This window comes from Stigmatopora argus, chromosome 2, assembly GCF_051989625.1.
Source record: "Stigmatopora argus isolate UIUO_Sarg chromosome 2, RoL_Sarg_1.0, whole genome shotgun sequence".
In the NCBI taxonomy this organism is placed as follows: Eukaryota; Metazoa; Chordata; class Actinopteri; order Syngnathiformes; family Syngnathidae; genus Stigmatopora; species Stigmatopora argus.
In genome coordinates, this window is record NC_135388.1 from 15,286,158 (window position 1) to 15,308,733 (window position 22,576).

General features: G+C 41.1%; 1 protein-coding gene across 8 annotated transcripts in view; it reads right to left on the minus strand.

Annotated features, from left to right (window-relative positions):
- cbfa2t3 (CBFA2/RUNX1 partner transcriptional co-repressor 3) overlaps positions 1–22,576 on the minus strand; it is a 98,955-nt gene that overhangs the window by 32,462 nt on the left and 43,917 nt on the right. For 2 of the 8 annotated variants that reach the window (XM_077626380.1, XM_077626387.1), the window contains one exon: positions 1,466–1,565. The exons of 3 other annotated variants lie outside the window; for them this stretch is intronic. Coding sequence is in view for 3 of the 5 variants with exons in the window: in XM_077626342.1 (XP_077482468.1) it covers positions 10,413–10,587 (175 nt within the window). In the remaining 2 variants the exon portion in view is untranslated. Of the gene's footprint in view, positions 1–1,465; positions 1,566–10,412; positions 10,782–22,576 lie in introns of those variants that run through there. 3 more of the 8 variants (XM_077626342.1, XM_077626333.1, XM_077626353.1) reach the window with 3 other exon arrangements.

The following is a 22,576-nucleotide window of genomic DNA, read 5'->3' on the forward strand; positions in this document are numbered from 1 at the left end:
CAACCATTCACGCACACACTCATATCTAAGGGCAATTTAAAGAGTTCAACCAGCCTACCAAACATGTTTTTGGGATTTGGGAAGAAACCTGAGTACCCAAAGAAAACCCATGCAAGGCTGAGGAGAACAACCAGCAATCATTATCTGCCAGCCCTTCCATTCCAAATGAATTGGATGTCGAGCGCAGTCTATGGCAGCCAAAGAGTGGAATATGCGTTTTTATTCGATCGTAGCTTTTATGCTCGCATCTATTTTGCATGTTATTGCTTCTGTTTATTAGGTGTCCTTTGTTGTCTGCTTTAATTAGCACTCTGTAATATCATACAATCTATTTATGCGTAGCTCATCTTTACATGCTGCTGTTTATTTCGTATTGCTTTATCTATGAATTTCCTGCTTAACCTTCAGTTTAAAACCAACTACATCTGTGGCAATGTTCTTTAAGCCATTGTGTTTTTATCTTGAAAGCTTCGGCAAGCACGCATCAAACGAGAACAATGTCCCTAATGAATTGTATGTTACTACAGTAGAAACAGGTTGTATATAATCATAAGCATGCTAATTCTAAAGTAACTGCACTATTACTACCTTTCAGATGCAGTTTGTCTTTCGAATGATGTCATTTAAAATAATTTATTATCTAAATATCACATGCTGATGTATTTGTGATCCAAAAATATTTTCTGTTTATTTTCAGAGGTTAAAATATGTTGTAGTTGCATGCTGTTGTGACACTGAACACCTGTTCATTCTCCTGGATAACGTAATAACATCTTTAAATCAGAAGGCTAAATTATATACTTATATTAGCCATTGTAGATCATCACAATTTTGCTTCATTGCATGCCGAGTTTCAGTCCATTGGACTAGCGTAGTAAAGCTTAAGTGATAAATTAAATTATTTGAAGTGACAGTCAGAGCAGGTACATTCTATAGTGAGAATCCTCCACCTGTCCGCCCATGATGAGGGACAGTAGACAATGCTGACACCCTCCTGACCCCTCCTGTGTCTACAAAACAAATAGAATCAGCCTGAAAAGTACACACAGACAGCTGCTCTGCCCCAACTCCAGTCTCACCAGCCTTACCAGCCAACAACACAAATATTGCTTTCATATGAAGTCAGAGTACCTCTGACTAAATAATAACCTTCCACTGCAAAGGTCCGGCTTTTTTTTCCCCTTCCTCTTTTTTCTCCAGCATGGCAAAGGCTCCATGTGGTGCTCAATCAAGCAGGTCTACTTGCGATAACTTGTATTCTCATGTCAAACTTCTTTTGCTGACTAACAACAGAGTTACTCTGAGCTACCAAATGAAATAAACATCCATTCTGATTGCAGTTTACCAACTCTGAGCCTACAAGAGTCAAGTGTAAGCTATTTATGAAACGCAATTTGTAAGATATTTTTTTGTGTCTTATTATTCTAATCAAAAAGATGTTTGCAAACATTGCCAGCGCACTGACCTTACTCCGGGGGTGTCCAAACTATTCCACAAAGGGCTGCAGTGGGTGCAGGTTTTCATTACAACCCATCAAGAGGACACCTTTTCACCAAGCTGGTCTCCTACAAGGGCAATCAGTAGATTGCAGTCAGGTGCTTCTTGTTTTCTGCAGAAATCTCATTGGTCAAACTGTTTATGCTAGACCGGTTGGTACAAAAACCTGCACCCACACCGGCCCTTGAGGACCGGTTTGGGGACCCCTGCTATATTGGTATATGTAGATCAAGTAGGAGTAGAAGATTCTTACTTTAAGAAGCTACGTCAGTCAGGGTCTTAACAAGTTCTCCAACAAAAAACAATAAAAGTCCGGGAAATTTGGAGCTTTTCTTTAGCCTAATAATTACTAGGACATTAAGTATAACTAAATAGTAATTCGCAGTTTGTATTTAGGGAATTTGAGCAACAATTTAAATGGTAATTATCACTTACCTTCCGGCGACCAAAAGACCGGCGACCAATCGACCGTGTACCGACCAAACCGGTCCCTGCCTTACTCCATCACACTCCTATTGGACCTAACTTCCTACTTCATATCCTTCAGTATCACCTCCCCTCATTGTACCTCCTTGTTAAGAATACTCATATCAAGATAGCATTGCCACTTACATTAGGTAGCATATGCTGTATATTCAATCATGTTTTTGTATCACTATTCCCTCCCTCTGTTCTTTCTTTCTCTCTGTCCCCCAAAAACCCTTTCGCCCAGCTGCGATCTATGAATAAACCACACAATAAAAACATCCACAATGAGAGAACGCCAAACTCCCATGCAGCACATTAAAATGTTTTCCACCTATAAAGACACTCATATTTACCATTCTCTGGGTTCAAGCAGCTGAACAGAAAAAAAGCTAACAAGTAAAATAAGAATGTGTTCAAAGGTGTTGCTTCTGGCAGGTATTTGGTGCTATCTGGACTTTGCTCTCTGGTGGGATGCAGGAAATGAAAGCAAGCGGCGTACTGTATGTCTGTGTGGATGTGAGTGACAGAAAGGTTGGTGATGGGGGTTGCATCTAAAGAAAAGAATTCCTGTCAAGGTGACAGCTCCAAGATGGACAGGATGCTATTCTCCTCGGGAACAGCGTCAGTCAACCTGTCAGCCTGCCTCGCCGACAACCGCTCATTCCTCTTAATTTGGCCTTTTGTTGAACGGTCACTGGGTAAGCGCTTGTGCTCCATGTGTTCGGCCTGATAAACTGCACAATGAAACGCACACAACTCTCTGAGATGAACTGTCTGACATTATACTGGGGTGAGAAGTCTCTTTGATGGCATTAATTGCAAAAACTGCTTTGTCTTTTTCTATCTCGCACGACAAACACGCCAGCCCAATGGACTCTATTCTGTTTAGTTTTTTCTTTTTTGAATAATAGTAACATCTCCTGGATGGCTGTGCACATTCTCATATGCGAACATTGGAGCATTTTCTTTATAGGTATGGTAATGGAAAGCTCCCTCGGCATGCTTGTGCAAGTGTTAAAGCAGGGCCAAAGTGAAGTTTGTAGCACTCACACATTGTAAATCCTTTCTTATAATGGCAGTCATAGGGTAGAGTGTTGAAAGGAGATAAGACCCTGAAGCTGACTGAAAGGGAACGTTAGAACCATTGTATTCCCGCGCAGCTCTCACTTCCTCTATCCTCTGTTCTCTTGCACTTTCAGCATGCCACACTCTGATGAAGCATCCATGAAAGATAACAATGCACAGGTGAGTTCCAATGTGGGAAAAAAACAACAACAATGTTTTTAAAGCATCCTACTTGATCAGATCAAAGGCAGAAAGAATTGGCTTTGCATTGAGGAATTTCCCCTAGAGTCACTTGCATCGTCTTGGAATGACTTTTGTGATATAAACAGTCATTTCTCTGGTCACACGATGTTCTCTCACTTTCACAAATCTTCAATTTGAGCCTGTCCCCAAGCGACTCCCTAATGCTCTGACAGAGTATGAGGACGTGAAAGATTCTGTAATACAACGAGGTGTAACAGATCATTGACCCAGCCACTGAAGCACACGCGCTCTGGAATGCATCAACTTGCCGCAATATAAACCCCTTGACATTTTGTTTGCGATCAAGCAGCAAAGTGTTGCTTGTCTGAATCATCCATACATGACGACGATTCCAAATTCAATCTGAGGGGTTTGTAATGGAAGTGTCTTTTAAAAGCTTTTGCTGCGCTGGGAAAAAAACACGCACACAAGAAACGGTCTAATCTACTGATCTAGAAGTAATGCGTCTTCATTCAGGAATATCTACTCTCACTGATAAAATAGGCATTTTGTTTTGACGTGATAGTAAATCACGTTTCACGTTTATTAATGGAAGAGTTTCTATCATATCTTAGTGTACACATTATTTCATTCACATCTGTCCATATACACCAAACCCTTTACTGCAAGGGTTGTGTTCTAGACCAGTGATTTTCAACTGGTTTGGCAAAGTAACCCACCATGACCGCTCAAGGACAAGCTGCAAACCAATTCAAACATGATTTCCATTAATTCATTCATTTATTATCGCTCATCCTTGTCAATGGAGCGGGGTCCTGGTGTCTATCCCAGCAGATTTCGGGTGAAAGGCGTACTACACGCTTGACTGGTTGTCAGACACCCAGTTGCACACAATCACACTGCCACTGAGTGGGAATCGAACTCATATTTCCCACACCAAAGTCAGGCAAAAGAACCTCTTCACCATCAGGTTGCTTCAGAAATCATTTCTAACGTCTCAAATTTATTGAATGTAAACATTGTGGATTTTGAAACTGAAATAGAACATTTTAAGATGAGATGCAAGCACAAAAGAATTCTAATAATAATCCAAAATGTGACCAGTAATTGGCAATGGAACAGGGGGAACGGTTCCCTTTAATGTTAAATTAGCTACATTATAATCAAAACCTAAACACTTCAGTAAAACACAACACAAATGTCAGCTTCATAGGCGAGAATCTTTTGTTAACTATTTCCATAACAACCAACTTCAGTAGTAGTTGATTTCCACAACTGAAAATAGTCATTCATTAGTTTCCAACATGGACTATCCTCGTCAGGGTCACAGGAGCCTAGGAAGACTACACCCTGAACTGGTCGCCAATCAGTTGCAGAGCACACAGAGACAAACAACCATTCACAATCGGAATCACACCACCACTGAATGGGAATTGATCCCATGCAGTCCGCATCGAAACCAGAAAAATGAACCAATACACCATCAGTGACACCAATAGAACATAAATGGATATTCTTTACTACATTAAACAAAAAGTGCAATTCAAAAGAGTTATAGTGTCAAAATGAACTTTTCTGGGGGTTGATTTTCAGTAGTTACCTAAAAATAAGGCATTGTGCTTTGAAGAAATTATTATTGGTGAACTTTCATCTTATCCCCTTAGGAGTCGCCACAACAAGCCCATAAAATTGCCCGTCAGATTTGGCACACAAGTTATTATTTATTATTTCATGTTTTTTTTTTACTTTCTTTGACAATAGGAACTGAAAAAAGTTCTGCGACCCACTGTGAAGTCACGACCCACCAGTTGAAAACCACTGTTCTAGATCTCACTCGTACTACATAATCCACAATATAACAATAACTTATTAAAATTCCAAGGTGTTGTAGATTTAGTGTGACATGACAAAAAGCCTTACCTGACAGAATTGCGCAAACTCATGTGATCCCTGGAACTATTTTATTTTATTGGCCATAAGGGAAATTAAGTACAAATCACACTTAGATCTGTGCGACACATTTAGGTGAGGTTCGCTCCAACCAGTTATTGTGTCAACACACTAGCACAGTATGTATTCTCCTATGTACAGTACTTTTTATTTCACTTATGTCAACTTGCAAATAAATGTCTGTTTCTAATTGAGCAGCGCTGTCCATGCATTTGCAGTGTTTTGCGAAATCCTAATGCCATTCATTTGTGTTTAGCTCTTATATAATTTTAAGCACAGCACGCCACGTTCGGTATGAGAATCAGAAAAAAAACACGATGAGTAAATGGACTAGTATTTAATAGTGTTTTTACTCATCAATAGTCAGGCCACTTCAACTACAATGCCATTGCCTTTCTCTCAGGGTCCACTTGTGAATTACATTATTGACTGTCCATAAATCACTGAATGGCTTTGGTCCAGGACACTTATCAGATCTGCGCACTCAGTATCATCCATGCAGGCCTCTCACTTCACCATGTTACTATCAGAGTCACATCGAAAGACATATATTCATTTTCTGAACCGCTTATCCTCACAAGGATCACAGGGGGTGCTGTAGCCATCAGAGCTAACTACAGGCACCAGGCAGGAGATGCCCTGAATCGGTGGCCAGCCAATCGCAGGACACGAGGAGACAGAAAACCATTCACGCTCACATTCATAATTAGGGGCAATTTAGCGTGTTCAACCATCCTTTTGGGATGTGGGAGGAAACAGGAGAAAACGCACGCAAGCACGGGGAGAAGATGCAAACGCCACATGGTGAGGACTCACCTGGGATCGAACCCTCAACCCCAGAATTGTGAGACCGACGCGCTAACTACTCGGCTGCTGGGCCGTCCATCTGAATAACAGTGAAGTCAAATAGACAAGGTAGATGAATAATGAGATGCAGTGATTTTTTTTTTTACACTTTCTTTAAAATCTCCTATACAACTTGAATGGATTACAATGGACAAAACACAGGGGCACGAAAAATAGTTATATACAAGAATATTAAACATATTGATTTACCGAATTCAAGATATAACTTTTTCCCTCATGTTATCATTTCAGGGTCAGCTTCTATATTGTGTGCTTGTGGTCCTACTTTTGCTGAGCATCGCATGCACAAACTGTCAAAGTAGGAAGTGACACCTGATTAAATCAAGTGTTGACTCAAGGGTCACATTGTCAGCCCACTTATTGAAAGAAACCGACAATAAAGTCGTCTGTTTATACTGCAGAAAACTCTCCTATACATCTTTGAGACTGGGTTTAAGACTTACAAATACATTTGGAACTGCTGTGCCCTCAAATTGCTTTACCATGAAAACAATGGCAGTTTTGCAAGCAACTTTTTGGAACTGTTCGACAATTTCTTTTCTATTCTGTTTGCAGCAAAATATCACAAACAACTGGGTGAGATACACAGCAATTCCACACCACGGTTTTTGGTAATTAAAATGAGCATCAAACAAAATTAAAAACACATTATTAGATGTGAATGTACTTGTAATTGTGCTGGCTCACATAATTTATGTTTACCTAAGTTATATAAGATCACAGTGTATACCGAACAATGTGGCTAATAAAGAATTAAGCGACTGTATGTTTTCAGGTGAGGAGTTGCGGCCTTGGCGTGTGTGTGTGTGTGTGTGTGTGTGTGTGTGTGTGTGTGTGTGTCTGTGCTCAGACAGTTGGTGGTGCTGGCATTGGAGATAGTGAGTGGGGGAAGATGAGGCAGCGTATCAACTTGGGAACATCTGTTCCTAGCACAAACCACAAAGCTGGCGCTGAGAACATAGAGAAGATAACTACTTTCTCCTATGCCCACCTTTCTTCCTTCACACAAACACATCCCACTTTTCTTCTGTCCCTTGTTCTACTCACTTTCTCTCCTCAATGAAACAATCTTTTTTTTTGTCATCGCTAATGTGATATATCTATACATTTGTGTTAAATTTCTCCAGTTATCTGATTATGATGAAAGCTATCCAGATGCACAAAAAATGTGGTGGCTAGAAATAAAAGATGAAATTACCTTTACACTGTTACTCAATTGTTGTGAATGCTAACGAAATTTGCTCATTAAGCAAAAAAGAAAAAAAATCCTTTCAAATGTGGATTTAGTTGTGGATAACATTCATTCATTTTCTGAACTGCTTTATCCTCACTAGCGTCGCAGGGGGTGCTGGAGCCTATCCCAGCTGACTTCGGGCCAGAGTCAGGGGACAACCTGAATCGGTGGTCAGACGATTGCAGGGCACGAGGAGATGGACAACCATTCACTCATACCTAGGGGCAATTTGGAGTGTCCAATCAGCCCACCATGCATGTTTTTGAAATGTGGGAAGTAACCAGAGTACCTGGAGCAAACCCATGCAGGCCCAGAAAGAACATGCAAACTCCACAATGGTGGACTTGGATTTGAACTGAGGACCCCAGAGTTGTGAGGCCGACGCGTTATACACTCAAGCCACGGGGCCTGTGGGAAACATTCAGCCTAACCAGACTACACCCTAGACCAGTCGCCAGTCAGTCCTAGGACACACTGAGAGACACACGACCATCCGCACTCCCAATCATACCACCATTAGCGGGAATTGAGCCCGTGCCTGCCGACACCGAAGTCAGGCGAGTGAACCTCTACACCACGAGGCGGCATGTGGGAAACATAATGATCCAAATATTTAAAAACAACAAAACCATATAAAAGTTGATTGTGGAAGGTTTCAGTTATGTTCATAATCGTGGCTCATGGAGAAAGACCACAAGTACAAAATTATGAAGTTTATGATAGGTTTGACAAGAGGTGAGAATCTGTTTGAGATTCACTGTACCTTTCCCCTTGGACATCCTTTATTTAGTTTTCTTCCACTTACCGTCTTTCTCGTTGCTTTCCTTCCTCATCTGGACCCGCTGGGAGGGTGTACTAGTGCTGGGTGGCAGTTCCTCATTGTGGAAAGACGGTGTGTGTGTGCGTGTGTGTGTGTCAGTATGCTGTTTGCGGCTGATAAGGCCCAGGGAGAAGAGCCAGCGTGCCGACATATTCTTACCACTGTGGTTATCGGCCGTCGCAGCTGTGCCTGAGCTCGGCGACATCTGCTCCCTCACAGGAAGCCTATGCTAGAGCTCATCGCGCCTCACACACACGAGCACCCCAACACGCGTGCACAGTAACAGGTAGATCTCCTTCAGAAAATAAAGTGTATTTACAGCTCATTCGGACATATTTTGTTGTTTTTTTCCTTTTTTGTGTGTGTGTTTCACATGTGAGATGACTGGATTGGAGCTGTGACACTATAGTCCTACAGGGTTTTTATCACGGAATTACAGAGGGGATGCTTATGACTAAGCCTAATTATAGAGGCCTTATCGGTACAATGTTCACAAAGCTCATTACTGGCAAGAAATGGCAAGCGCTGCAGGTAATTCACTACACTGGGTATTAGTCTTCTATCAATCTTACAGTTTCTACATATTCAGTCTGTATAAAATTAGGATTTTCATATCTGAATCTTTTTGCTCTCCTCTTGAACCTTTTGCTGGTTTAAGTAAAGGCTGTCATTTTTACTTCAAGATGCTAGAGTTTCTTCAATCAATTACATTAGACTCATGATCTTGTAGAAGTATTTCAGATGATTTCTTTTTCATTGACTTCATTTTTCACACAACAGTCTCATAAGTATTGCTGCGTTTGGCTTTGCTTTGTGAATCAATTAAGGCTCTCAGTGTCTACCAATCAACACCTGTCTAAGTATTTCCTACTACTCGTCGAGGATCTGAGGAAATATGGAATTTGTCCAAGCTGACTGAAGTTAAAGCTAATCAATCACAGAGGTCATAAAGACAGATAAATGCTCACACGTAAAATTCTCTCTCTCACATTGAAATAATTGAAATGAACCAATCAGATTTCACTTTGAATCAACCAGACGTCACGCAAGAGCCTTGTATGGTGATGATAACATTTTCTTTTCAGTTCTCCTGTCTTTTTATGCTTAATTTCTTGCGGCATTCACGCGCGCAGAGCATGCTCTGGCTTTGCGGCTCCGCCTTCAATTGCAATTACATTACAGCGCCATCTCTGTTTTATCCAAAATTCCAAATTATTTATTTTATAACAAGTATTCCTTAGTTGGTGGCCCGGTGGTACAAGTGGTTAGCGTGTCGGCCTCACAGCTCTGGGGTCCTGGGTTCAAATCCAGGTCATGTCCACCTGTGTGGAGTTTTCATGTTTTCCCCCGGCCTGCGTAGGTTTCCTCCGGGTACTCCAGTTTGCTACCACATTCAAAAACATGGTTGGTAGGCCGATTGGACAGTCTAAATTGTCCCTAGCTCTGGGTGTGAGTGTGCATGATTGTGCGTCTCCTTGTGCCCTGCGATTGGCTGACCACCAATTCAGGGTGTCCCCTGCCTCTGGCCCGGAGTCAGCGGGCTCAAGATCTTACCTTTAGCGCCTGGCTCTACGAGCATATCATGAGCACACAGACATGGTAAGAATACCTGGATAGCGCACATGCCCTTAATTTGCTAAGGATGAACCAACAGGCAACAATAAGTCTCTAGCTTTTATCAGATAAAGCCTTCTCAATTTTCTCATCCTCTGAATTGTAATAGATTGGGACAGCCTTTGCACAGTTTTGAGACAGCCTTTTGCACAGTTTTGAGACGTAAACTATAAACTTGTGAATTGGGATAGAACGATAGCGTCTAGGGAGGCCCAGAAGAGAAACTCTACCAAAACCTCTTTCATTTTCTTTTTCAGTAATGTACATATAATAACTTTAGTCATGGTGGGCTTGGAATTTTAGTCATGAGCCTTCAATTACCTTACAGGAAAATAGAATCACACACACACACACACATACACACACTCGCATAAAAAGTGCCCCCGCCCCTCACTTTTAATCCCAAAGTTCCACCAGTGCAAGACAGTATTATTATACAGTAGGTCACTTGCACATTGATTTCGGTCCACTTGTAAACTTGAGAGGCAAATTAAAGGCAGCATTTGACGTATATTGAGCAAACATCAATAAATCCAGTAAATAAAAGAACCCCTAACAAGACAAATAAACATTTCCCTTTTAGTATGCAGCATTGAATCAGCACAAACTGATTATCCATCAATCACTCTCACTTAATGAGCACATCTGAGAGCAAGGCAGATCATCACTCATCAGGGCAACACATGCTCCTACCTTCACCAGATATGTGTTGGACCCTTGGTGCCATCTTGGAATCAAGGCCTCCTCGAAGGAATATATAGGCACTTCCCTTTGCCTTCGACGCTCTATGGCTGACCAATGTCACTGTGGGGACACGTGCCAGGTTTCCACCCTTCTTCTTATGCTCCAGATGGACTTCAGCAGACATTTTCCCCAAATTATTTTTCACTCTGCTATAAAAATTGCCAGCAATTTTTAGTAATTTGCAAAGAAGGCTGGTTTGAGGGGGAAGACATATAAATATAATGAGCTAAAATATAGGATAGGCTCCAGCACACTATAAAGACTTAGGATTTACAACACTGTTGGCTTTCACTTTCACAATAGAAAGCTTTGGCATGTATCTTCTCATAAATGTCCATCTTTTTACACAACAACCTGCTAAATTACTCCTCGCATGAGTGGTAAGATATAATGTTCCAAAAAGAGGAAAAACAAGATTGTATCCTTTTCATCCTTTCATGTCTTTGCCAATTTGGATTGCAGCCGTATTATTCCTTTCCTCCTTTGATAGTTGTCTTTCAGCGTATCCTCAAAATGTTAGCTTTGAAGCGGGAGACCCATAAATCCTCAAGCAAAAGTCTTTTCAAGATGAAGTCATGTTTGGCATGTTCCGTCCGTGTAGCGATTCGTTCATCTGGCTCCCCCAGGTTTCTACCCAGACATGTGTGAGGCAGTGTGTATAAGTCTGTGTCAGCGGTAGGTCAGTTAGTGTCATGGGTCTATCAAAGGGGCCGTGCTCCGGCACGAACCCTCCTCCTCTGCCGCTCAAACAAGAAGTGTGCATTTTTTGTCACAGTGAGTATGTGGAAGTGCTGCAACCCCTTGGGGAGGTCAGACCACAAGGCCTGTTTGGCTGATATTAGCAGACAGCAGGAGGACCTGAACCTCCATCTGGGGTTTCTCTGTAGATCCAGCTGTGACTGCGGCCAGCAGCGTCTTCTTCGCCTTTTTTTGGTCTCTAGTTAGTCTCCTTCTGCAGCCTCATTGCCATAACTTTGCACCCTTCATACACTTGCAATGATACCTTTTGTATGTATGTGGATCCGGACATACTTCTGACTGACTGTCAAGTGGCAAATAAAGGCGACAGCAAATCGTTAAATTGTGATCGTTGATATTTTCTGTCTCTACAAAAACCCTTTTGAATTTATCTATGTCAAAGTATACTTGGTTTACTTCGTTACTTAGCTGGATGAAGCTGGCAGGCAAATAAAAAACGTATAAAGCCTGCATGAAAGTGGTCTTGGTCTAATGTGAAAGCTCCACTGTTGCTATTAATCTTAACCTCTGACCTCTTAGGACTCATTAACCCCAAGTCCTCAATAACCCGCATACACACACTCACCACCAACCCACACACACACACACACAGATACACACACATTGCAGGAAGCTTCTGTTGAAGCAAGTTGTGTGCTGATGAGAGAAGTGAGAAGTGAGAGGGGATGTGAGCACATGATGTGCCAAATGCCTGCTTGAAACCAGATGGTCATCAGCATAGAGGAAGTGAGAGAAAAGCAGTGTGTGGTTGAGAGCGAGAGAGAAAGAGAGAGAGGGGCAGAGACAGAGAGAGGAAAACTCGTCCTTCACGGCATAATGACATTTCCCACAGTTATTCACACTATGATTGCAATTTTATTTGTGGTCCACTTTTAGTCAATCAAGAATTAATCAACAGATGCTAAACCTAAATTCAAGCTAGTTTATCTTGCAAATATCCTATATTGCTTGTTCTCATTAGGGGTTTCATGTGAGCTGGAGCCAGTCCCAATTCATTTTGGGGAGAAAGTTGGGTTACACTGTGGTTTAATCACTGACCAATCACAAAGTATATAATTTGTAGACAGTAATTTACATTCATTAACTTTAACGGCTTTGTATGATTTGTGGTCTTCAAGACAGGAGAATATGGCAACACACAACATCCGTGCGAATATTTGAAAACTAGAAACTTTGAGGGAGATGTGACAACCCTAATGTGAACCCTAGAGGAATCAACAATTTTATCAAAATTAAACTGCCCATAAAGCCTATTTGCAATTTGTGAATTCATATGTAAATTGGTAGAAAAAAAAAACAATAATATATTAATTAATAGGTTTATTCTCACAAAGGCCGTAGGGGTGGTGGAGCTAGCTACGGGCAGCTGGCATTGGACAATCTGAATTGGTTGTCATACAATCGCAGGGCACAATGAGACATACAAAGATAATATTATTATTATTATTTTCTGAATATATTCATTCATTTCATTCATTTTCTGAACCGCGTATCCTCACAAGGGTCGTGGGGGTGCTGGAGCCTATCCCAGCTGACTATGGGAAGCAAGCGATGGACACCATGCATTGGTGGCCGGACAATCACAGGGCCTGGGGAGAACATGCAAACTCCACACAGTGAGGGCCGACCTGGGATCGAAACCAGGACCCAGAACTGTGAAGCCGACGCTTTAACCACTCTGCCGCACTTTTAAACATAAATTCTGAATAAATATATGTATTATTTTGAGAATGCAACCAGTGGAAAGGCTTGTTTGTGGTGTATGATTTTGGGTTTCAAAATACACTGTAATAATAGATGTGCATCTCCGGCATCTCCCTCAAAGTACATAAAACTTAATATGCGACAAAGTTGTTGAATAGATGTGGTCTATATTGTTTTAGAAAAAATATTCACGCTGAAGTTGTTCTGCCATCATGTAAAAGCAATAAGGTCAAATTTATTGAAATACGGATGACGACTAAATATAATCTTCATTATTCTAATTTTAATTTAAGATGTCATAAAATCACAGTCAATTTTGTAATTTTGCTAGCAATGTAGCTCAACCTCACCGATACGAACGGCAATTTTTGTAGGTGTCACCTATTATAAGAGCTTTTGCCCTTTTGACACTCCCCTCCTTCCCCAGATGTTGGCAGGTACAAAATGAGTTTCGGGTGGAGAGAGAGATAGTAATTGTGCCATAATCACTGGCAGACAGCTCTAACTCTGGCAGGTGCTATCAGAGTAGCGACCCAATGGTGCCTTCTACCCTCTGATAAGGTCAGAGGGGGTTGGCAGGCTGGAGAACGGGTGGAGGGAGGAGGCAGGGAGCAAAGAGGGAGAATAGGGCAGAGGGGGGCAACACGTGCATTACAGATGAGCGGCTTGCCTCGCCTTATCTCCCCCCGGCGGCTTCTGCCGGAGGCTTCCAGATGCGATGCACCGAAGCGGCAGTGTCACCGCGATCCCTCTATCAGCCGTGCGCAGGCACTCGTTGCCAAATACAACCCCAGCAGAGCGACACACCATTAGCTCTTTTACAACTACATAGCTGAGCAGATGCGAAATAATTTGGCACTATTGTTTTTTGGTAAACCCGCACGCTAAAGGTTGACTGTAAACATTCATTCATTTTATGAACTTTGCTGGGGTGCTGGAGCTCATCCTAGCTAACTACGGGCAGCAGGCGGGGGACTCCCTGAATCGATGGAAAGCCAATCACAGGGCACAAGGAGACAGTCAACCATTCACACCCACACCTATGGGTAATTTAAAGACTTCAACCAGCCTACCCTGCATGTTTTTGGGATCCAGGAGGAAACCGGAGTACCCAGAGAAAACCCACACAAGCCCAGGGAGAACATGCAAACTTCACACAGTGAGAAGAGACCCCAGAATTGTGAGGCCGACATGCTAACCACTAATCCGACGGGCCGCCAACTGTAAACTTATTGGACTATTATTCTTGTGTAGCCAGGTGTAACAAAGTTTCACCTACTAAACAAAGGTCAAAGGCAACATCCTACCAGTGGGTCAAGCAATTTATACTAAATGCATGAGAAAGAAAAAGGCCTGCACGGCTGGCGTTGCATGGTGAGAAGCAACCATATGGTGAAGTGTCTTGAGACATTTGCTGTGACTAACTAGATGGCTGTGCAACCATCACTAGTGCAAATTCACACTAAATCCCAATGTGGAACAATTACATCCAGCCATTAAATTTCAACTGTTCATTCTTGTAAAAGCTGAGTTGAAGCCTATACACGGTTTACTGGCACAATTTAAGGTGCCATTTCTTTGTCAATTATGATTTTCACCTTAAATACATACCTTTTTTTCACTTAGCACGCATGGTTGTTGAAAAGAACATAGTCGGTATTGTTTTCCTTTGGCAAAATTCAAATACACATGTATTTGAAAATATTCACTCCAAAATGAAATCAATAAACTCTCTTAATGTGATATGATAACGCCAATCTAACAGGATGAAAAAACCAAAAAGGCACTTTTATAAAATTTGTTAAACTCAGGTTAAGCAACAAATCAAAAAACTTCATTGATATTCACAGTCTGCTGTTTTGCTGTTTATTTATAAACTTTGGAAATAAACTTTATAAATAAAACTTGACTTCACTTGTGGATATGGAATTATGCAGTTGTTATATCATTCTAACAAAAATACCGACCGAGCAAGTAGAAAATACAATCTCCTTAGTAGAGATAAATTCATACCAGTTTCACTATGTCAGAAACAAAATACTTTCAGATCATTTTTCATTTTCTATGGAAGTATGCCCAGGCTGATGTAATTTTGTGAACTAATAAACACCATATTAATGTCTTTGTTCACGAATACAAGGTAAACAAGTCAGAGAGGATTGGTTCACCTTTCTCTCTGTCTCTCTTCTCTCTCCACGGTGTTTTTGACTACACACCTGTTTGGCACAGACTGCATCAGAAAAGCTCCAGATTCTAACAGAACCCTAAAAGTTAAACCGTCCCCATCTGTCACAGTGGCGCAGTACCCAGATGCACACTGAACGCCTCCTCTTTCTTATCCTTTCTCACAGCAGACTTGGCATTCATTCAAGAACTGTCAAAGCACACCTGCTAAATTAAACCTGTTCCCATACTTAAACACATGCAGACACAGAGGCAAGTTCATGAATACACTGTGTTTACACACATGTTCACTCGCACACCAACATAGCAATATGGATACTTTATTGTTTACCATGAAATTAATCTACAATTCAATAAGGTAACATTTTCTTATATGAATTAAAAAGTAATATGTCACATCATATACTGAAAGTTGCAAATTTTCACATTTACAGCCAGACCCCAGTACTGTTGTTGTCCTCAGTAACCGTCCTTGCTTATTTACGTTAGCAGCACTAACACCATTCATAACCACATAGTTAGAAATGGCTCTTTCTTGACATGTGCAGTGAAGATTATTTGTCTATCGACATTTTTTCATCTTTACTTTTTCACGAAATTAAGGATGTTTTTCATCCTGGGCCCTCACAGAGTTATTCCCGTGGCGGTTGAAAAGAAGCGCCTCTGGTATCAGTGTTCACGACTTGTGCTCGTCTAGTTTAATGACATACGCCTTGGACAATTTACTAGGCACTCCCCTTTTCACCTCAATGGAAAATGTCTTTCCATGTCTTATTCATTTTAATGGCTTCAGAAATATTTTTTTTCTCTTATTTTCCTCTCTTTCCCACATATTTCATATAAAATTGGTATTCTTTTATAATTCAAAAAAAGGTTAGGTTTTTTTTTATTGGGGACCTTGGAACTGCCATTTAAATGTAAACTGCAAATCTATTTACAAAAAAAATCAAGTTGCAAAACTACTTCTGCATTGAATTCATTTCATACGTAGAGTTAACACAGTATTCTCATACTTTCATCGCCATATGTGTGCTTCAAGTAGTACTGCAGCTTAGATGACAATCTGATTTGTTTAGGTTTTAAGTGAAGAGCCTGTTTTGATGGCTTTTAAAAACTCACTCTAGTTTTATTGCCATAAAACCCAACATGTGGTTTTTGGCCTCTTTTGACCTAGATACACCCATCCTCTCACCTCATGGATCATGGCATCCACAACCACTGAGATACTCTAAATAGGTTGCCACTGTGAATTGGAGACAGATGGAAACGAAGGTTCCCTGCAGTGGGTCTCCCTTGCAGCTGTGTTGTGAATGTGGTGCCAGGGAGTGATGACAGCAGATCACGGGGACACCCAGCAGCACCATTTCTGTCTTTCTTTCACATACTCATACACACGTTTGATGGCTGCACAAAGGTGCAAAAAGCAGTGGTGTTAGATCCAATGCCTGTTTCTAGGTATGTGATTAAAGTGGTGATTAAAGTAAAGTGACAAGCGGTAGATTTTTCTAACGCTGTACTACGGATGTGATTGGTGTGACAAGTAATGAGTATTTTCCAAAATTGCAATCACTACTAGAGTCTTTGTTTTTTATGACCATGCTGTACCAAAGTTGAATGAATGTGTTAAAACACAAATGTTTTAAGCCTGCAATTTATTTTCTCCCCTGTATACAAGTAACCTGCATTAATTGGCAAACTGGGAAAGGTTGGAAACCAGTTCAGATTGCATTTCAAGTCTGGGATCGGTTCAAGCTCAGCAACGAATGGAAATATTTAAAAAATGGATGAATGAATATTGTATGTTTTAGGACAAATTCATTCATTCATTTTCAAATCCACTTATCCTGGAAGTCAGAACCTACCGGTTACCAAGCCGCTTAGAAAAAATAATATCATGATTATTTGTAATGTTAGGACTTACACACCGTCTTATTATACAGGAGTCACTTGAATACCAGACTGCATTGTACCTTTTTGTACTAACAGTATGAATGAGGGTCGACTGAAACAAAGAAAGTGAAAGTGCCACAATGCCTGTGCTCATTAGAGCTGTATTTTACACATAGAGGAGAGTCCAGGGAATACTTGTGTTTGATCTGCTTTGCATAAACCGATCCAATTTAACCGTACTTGTGAGGAAAAATCAATTAAATTCTCTGTAATTGGACTGACAGTGTACTCCGAGTGGAACAGAAGTCAATATTAAAGATGAAAAATCAAGCCAAAGGCCACCTCACGCCATTGATTTGTACTGAGAAGAGGCGTTTCCTAGATCTTATTGCCACCTAGGAATATGAGCCACTGAACTACATAATGTTGTTATTGTCTCAGCATCGAAATGGATGAGAGGCTGAGTGCGAGCACGGGCTGACGGCTCCAATTAAGTTCCACCGATCTATATAACGAGCCGATTTGTTTATTCTTTGTGAGAAGTCTGTGCGTTGCATTGATGGCAAAGTGTCTGCAAAGGTAGGAGCTACAGTCGATGCTTGACTAATGCGAGGTGCATTACTGGAGAAGTACAAAAGCACATTAAACATTTGCTTATTGCATTTTATTTATAAAATGTACAACTATACGATAATCAAAAATTATTGATTGATGCCAACAAACAGATGAAGATGCAGCTTTTTTAATTAGTGTCAAATAAAATGATTAATGATGCTGTTGCTAAAAGATGCAGTTGAATGCACCTTGTTTGTTTTATCATCTTCTAGTGGGCCATCGTACCAACCCGTTCATATTGAGCTATAAATTTACAAGAATAATCGACAACCCTTGAAATTCACTGAATAAATAGATTTCATTCATTTTGATTGATGGCCGGAAGCCTAGCAGTGAAATTACCGCTTTGGTTACGTTCAGAATCTTTGCCTAATTACACGAGCCTACCAATGTTGATTTTTTTCATTGATCATTGCTTTACTACAAGAGCAATCATCTATCCTGCAGAACGTTAATTAGTAAAATATTACTGCCAACTACTGTAGTCTCCTCTAAGTTACAGGTAAGCTAGATGTCTTTCACAAATGTTACAATTAGTCAAAATAAATGAAAATAGTCACGTAAAGCTAAACATACCTATCTAATTATCATTGAAGCCTGCCACACGCAATGGTGTGTAGACATATTTTCTGCACCTTTGCATCATCTGTCCTCTTTTTCTCATGTTTTTCAGGTTGAACTAAATGCTGACAGATGCGCACTAATCAGCAGACAGATGGACTGACCGACTATCAAAAGGTAGGCAGATGATCACATAGTTAGACGACGCTTTGAAAAGACACTTTGGCTAATTTTATAGACACATCCAGTAATAATCAAGGTGTGTGCATATTGGTTAAGGCATCACCAATCTATAGATGTGAAGACTTTAAGATGATACTAAACCCTAAAGGACAAAGAATGAACTCAACCATGGTCAGTGTTTCTGAAATGTATGTGTTTGAATGGGTCTAATTTGATTGCATAATATTGAGTTCCTGTAATTTACTGAGCAGTCTGCAGCTGGGACAAGAATCAGAACCAACCAATCTGAGGCCACGGTCCTTGGGCATAAAAGAGAGGAGTCAGGTAAGAGCGGCTGTCACAATGAAGGAGCTCAAATATCTGGCGGTCTTGTTCAAACTGTGGAAATATGGTGATAGATATGTAGGTGTATATTAGTGCTGCTTCTGCATTTATGTGAACACCTCTGTCAGTCTTGTAGGGGTGGAGAAGCTGTATCCGAATACAAATCTCTATATTTACCAGTTGAACATGCTCCAAAGCTCATCTGAAGTCATATGCTGTTGATTGTGATCGAGAGAACAAGAACATGGACGATTGAAGAATTGGCTAGATGGAAGAGAATCTGATTTACGTAATAGACAAACACCCATTCACAATAGTATTCGAACTTAAGAATAAATTAGTACAGAGGAAAATCACTGTTTTGATCTGCTAATTGAACTGGGTAGAGTTTTTGGGGAGGTGGATTAATTGGTAAAAAGCCCACAAGCCGCCTGATGTTGTATGGCAAGTGTGGGCAAACTATTCCACAACTGGGTGCGGTGGGTGCAGGTTTTCATTCCAACCCATGAAGAGGATATCTTTTCACCAATCTGGTGTCCTACAAGTGCAATCAGTGGATTACAGTCAGATGCTTCTTGTTTTCTGCAAAAATTTCATTGGTTAAAGTGTCTTTGCTGGATCGGTTGCAACAAAAACCTGCACCCATGGCGCCCCTCGAGGACCGGTTTGCCCACCCCTGGTGTAGGGGTTCACTTACCAGACTTTGGTGTGGGCAGGCATGGTTTAGATTCTCACTGGTGGCTGTGTGATTGGGAGTGTAAATGGTTGTCTGTCTCTCTGTGTGCCCTAGGACTGACTGGCGACCAGTCTAGGGTGTAGTCTGCCTTTCATCCAAAGTCTAAAGGCAACCCCCGGAACCCTTACAAGGATGTGGGGTACAGAAGTTGAATGAATGAATGAAAAAAAAAACACACACTAAAACTACACCATAATTCAAATCTGTATTTTTTTTAAAATTTTAATTAGGTCATGATGATCAAAGCGTAACCACTTGTTGCATATTGTTATAAATACTTGCACAGTGCTTTGCACTTGTCTGAGATATGGTGGCAATATAAAATTAACATTTTAATTGCTCAATACCTTTTATAAAATCCCTTCTTGTCATGATATTGGAGCTCAGGAAAGAATGGTCCAATGTCAACATGCCCACCGCCTGTCCCCTCCACCTCTAACAGTCCTCTCCTGCCCGTCAGCTTATCAGGACCCTGGCAGACACTGTGATCAGGGTTACCAAGCGCTGCCTGTATGTTTGTTTGCTTCTTATCCCACCTCATGGCATACAACGCCTCAAGCCCCTTACCATACCCTGCATGGACGAGAGAGATAACTTCCACCCCAACACCCCCCAAAAATTCGCTTAAGATCAGCCGTCAAAGAAGAAATAGACATCATTGGAGGAATCTGGGTGCCCTTCCCTCAGGAGAGGAGAGCAGTACTGTAGACTCTTGAATGTCAAACCGGAAAGTTTAGTAAGACAGCTATGTCCCTGATATTCTTCCCTCAGGTGTGCCACTTAATTGTCTTAAAGCCAGTACTTTCTGATTTACTCTTTCTTGCCCGCTGGTGATGAACTAAAATTCAGATCGGAACAGGTGCCAGAAAGCTTGTTGGAGGAAAGATATTCTTCTGGGTTTGTAACACATCTGGTGCCTTCTGGCTGACAATTACTGATTTTTGTCATCTCATTTCCATTTTCTTTTCAAAGGTCCTATCAATGTCTTTTTTCAATAGCTGCTATCATAATGCTGCAGTTTTTTTAGCTTATTAAAATGTGAACATATATTTCTATGGTAGGTAGTATTTATAGTATTTTTGATGGAGTGAAAAATGACAATTGATCTCTGCCAAGGTCGAGCTTGTGAGCTGTACTTTTGCGAGCATATATACTGTATGTTGTGAAATGATGTGTAAAGAGATAAAGAATAATGGAAAAATTAAGGTTTCCTGTCATTGTTTAAATTTCTCTTGCAATCTATTGTAAAATACAGAAAAGTTATGTTGCATCTTGTACAGCATTGGGTAAGATAGTGTGTGCCAACTTGGTTTGAAAGGAAGGTTACATTCTGGTCAGCTACAAATATTCAGCCATGATGACAATTACCGTAATTTTCAGAAAATAATAATTTTCCAAGCCAATGAGCCGTATATCTTTTAGTTTAAAAATGTCTTAATGTAATTTGGACACCTTTATTTTATAACTCAGTGGGGTTTATTTATGAACATATGATTTTCTCTGAAACTTTTGTAGGTGCGTCCTTATTTGTACTTGCAAGAATAGGAACACATTTATAACTTTTTTTGATTGTCATGATCATAGGACCATCCTTGTCTTTGCACGTCATTAAGACTTTTTGAAGTTTCTGAAAGGTGGAGTCTTGTTTTCTCTACTGAGTTCTGGAGGTAGGCGCAAGATGACAACAGGAACCCAGATCTGTCAGCTGATGCTTTACAGGATCATGCAAGTGCTTAATTTCCATGTGTATTAAGCAAGACTTTGAACAAATCTGGCACAACATTAGCCACAAACAGATGATTTTATATCCCCATGATCATAGAAAATATTGTTTTTTGCTTACTTTTGAGCAGCAAAACTGTGTCCAGAAGAGTGAAGGTCAGAGGCAGATACAAGGCAAAAGATACAATTGAAAGTGACAAATGGGTCGAGAGAGAACGAGATAGGGATTGTCAAGAGAAGAGTAGGAAACATAAAGAGGGAGCGATGAGAGACAGCACAGTGCCCGGCGGTGGCAGAGAAAGAGGAGGAGGCAGTGAGTAAATAGTCAGCGACTCTAATAGGAATATCAAGCCAGTGAAAGGTAAACAGGCTTCTCCAGGCAGATACAAAGGGAATGTGGTGGCTTTGAGAGCGCTGGAGTGCCGGCACGCTGCTGTGGCACAATGATAATAGCCCCAGGCCTGCCTGCATCCTAGAGATAAGGCAGAGCGCTGGCATGTGTCGCCCCTGATCCCAATTTCACAGTCAATATTCATCCAGCTCGACAAACAAGCACCATTTAAGATAAAAAATAAATATAGAGTCCTTCTGCTATTACCTCCTGTTTATTAATCTGCACACAGCGCCCGCTGCCTTTTAAAGAGGAGCAAACAGACAGTCTGCTACCCCCACCCCCACCCAAACAAGCCTCCTCCTCCCCAATCAGACTACCGTCAGCCCGCCCCATCTTTCCAAGCACTCTACTCCTCCCAGCCCAATCCTCTCATCCTCTCGTCTTTCTGCACATCTGGGGATTTGCGTCGCTTTGTTTTTAGTCCTCTTTGACTGCTGCTGCAGGGGAATGTGTGTCTTTATGTGTCTTCTCATAGAGGCCTTGTGAGTTTTGCGTGCATGCCAGATGGTCATTGAGATAGAAGCCTGTATATTGGAGATACCCCGATGGCCGTGCGAGCTTTCATTGATGGAGGGTCTGCGTGCGTCTTTGTGTGATAAAACCTTGCCGCAACATATGGTGTCAAGTCTTTGCCGAAGAATATTTTCATGCTCCCCTGACACAAATTAAAATGTTACTTCGATATGCTCGTTCATCAGACACTTGTGGCTTTACACTGGGAGGGAAAGGATACAAACACAAAGCCTATGCTTTGCACTTTGCGCTTTGTTATATGGCGTGGCAAACCTTTTTATACTAATTCAGAGGGAGATACCATTTGGCCGCAGGTGATTAGATTCATTCATTCATTCATTTTCCTCAGTAATTATCGTCATAAGGGTCGTAGAGGGTGCTGGAGTCTATCCCACCAAACTATGGGTACCAGGAGGTGGCCAGCTAATTGCAGGGCACAAGAAGACAGACAACCATTCATGGTCGCACTCACAAAAAGGGCAATTTGGAGTGTTCAACCAGCCTACCATGCAGGTTTTTGGCATATGT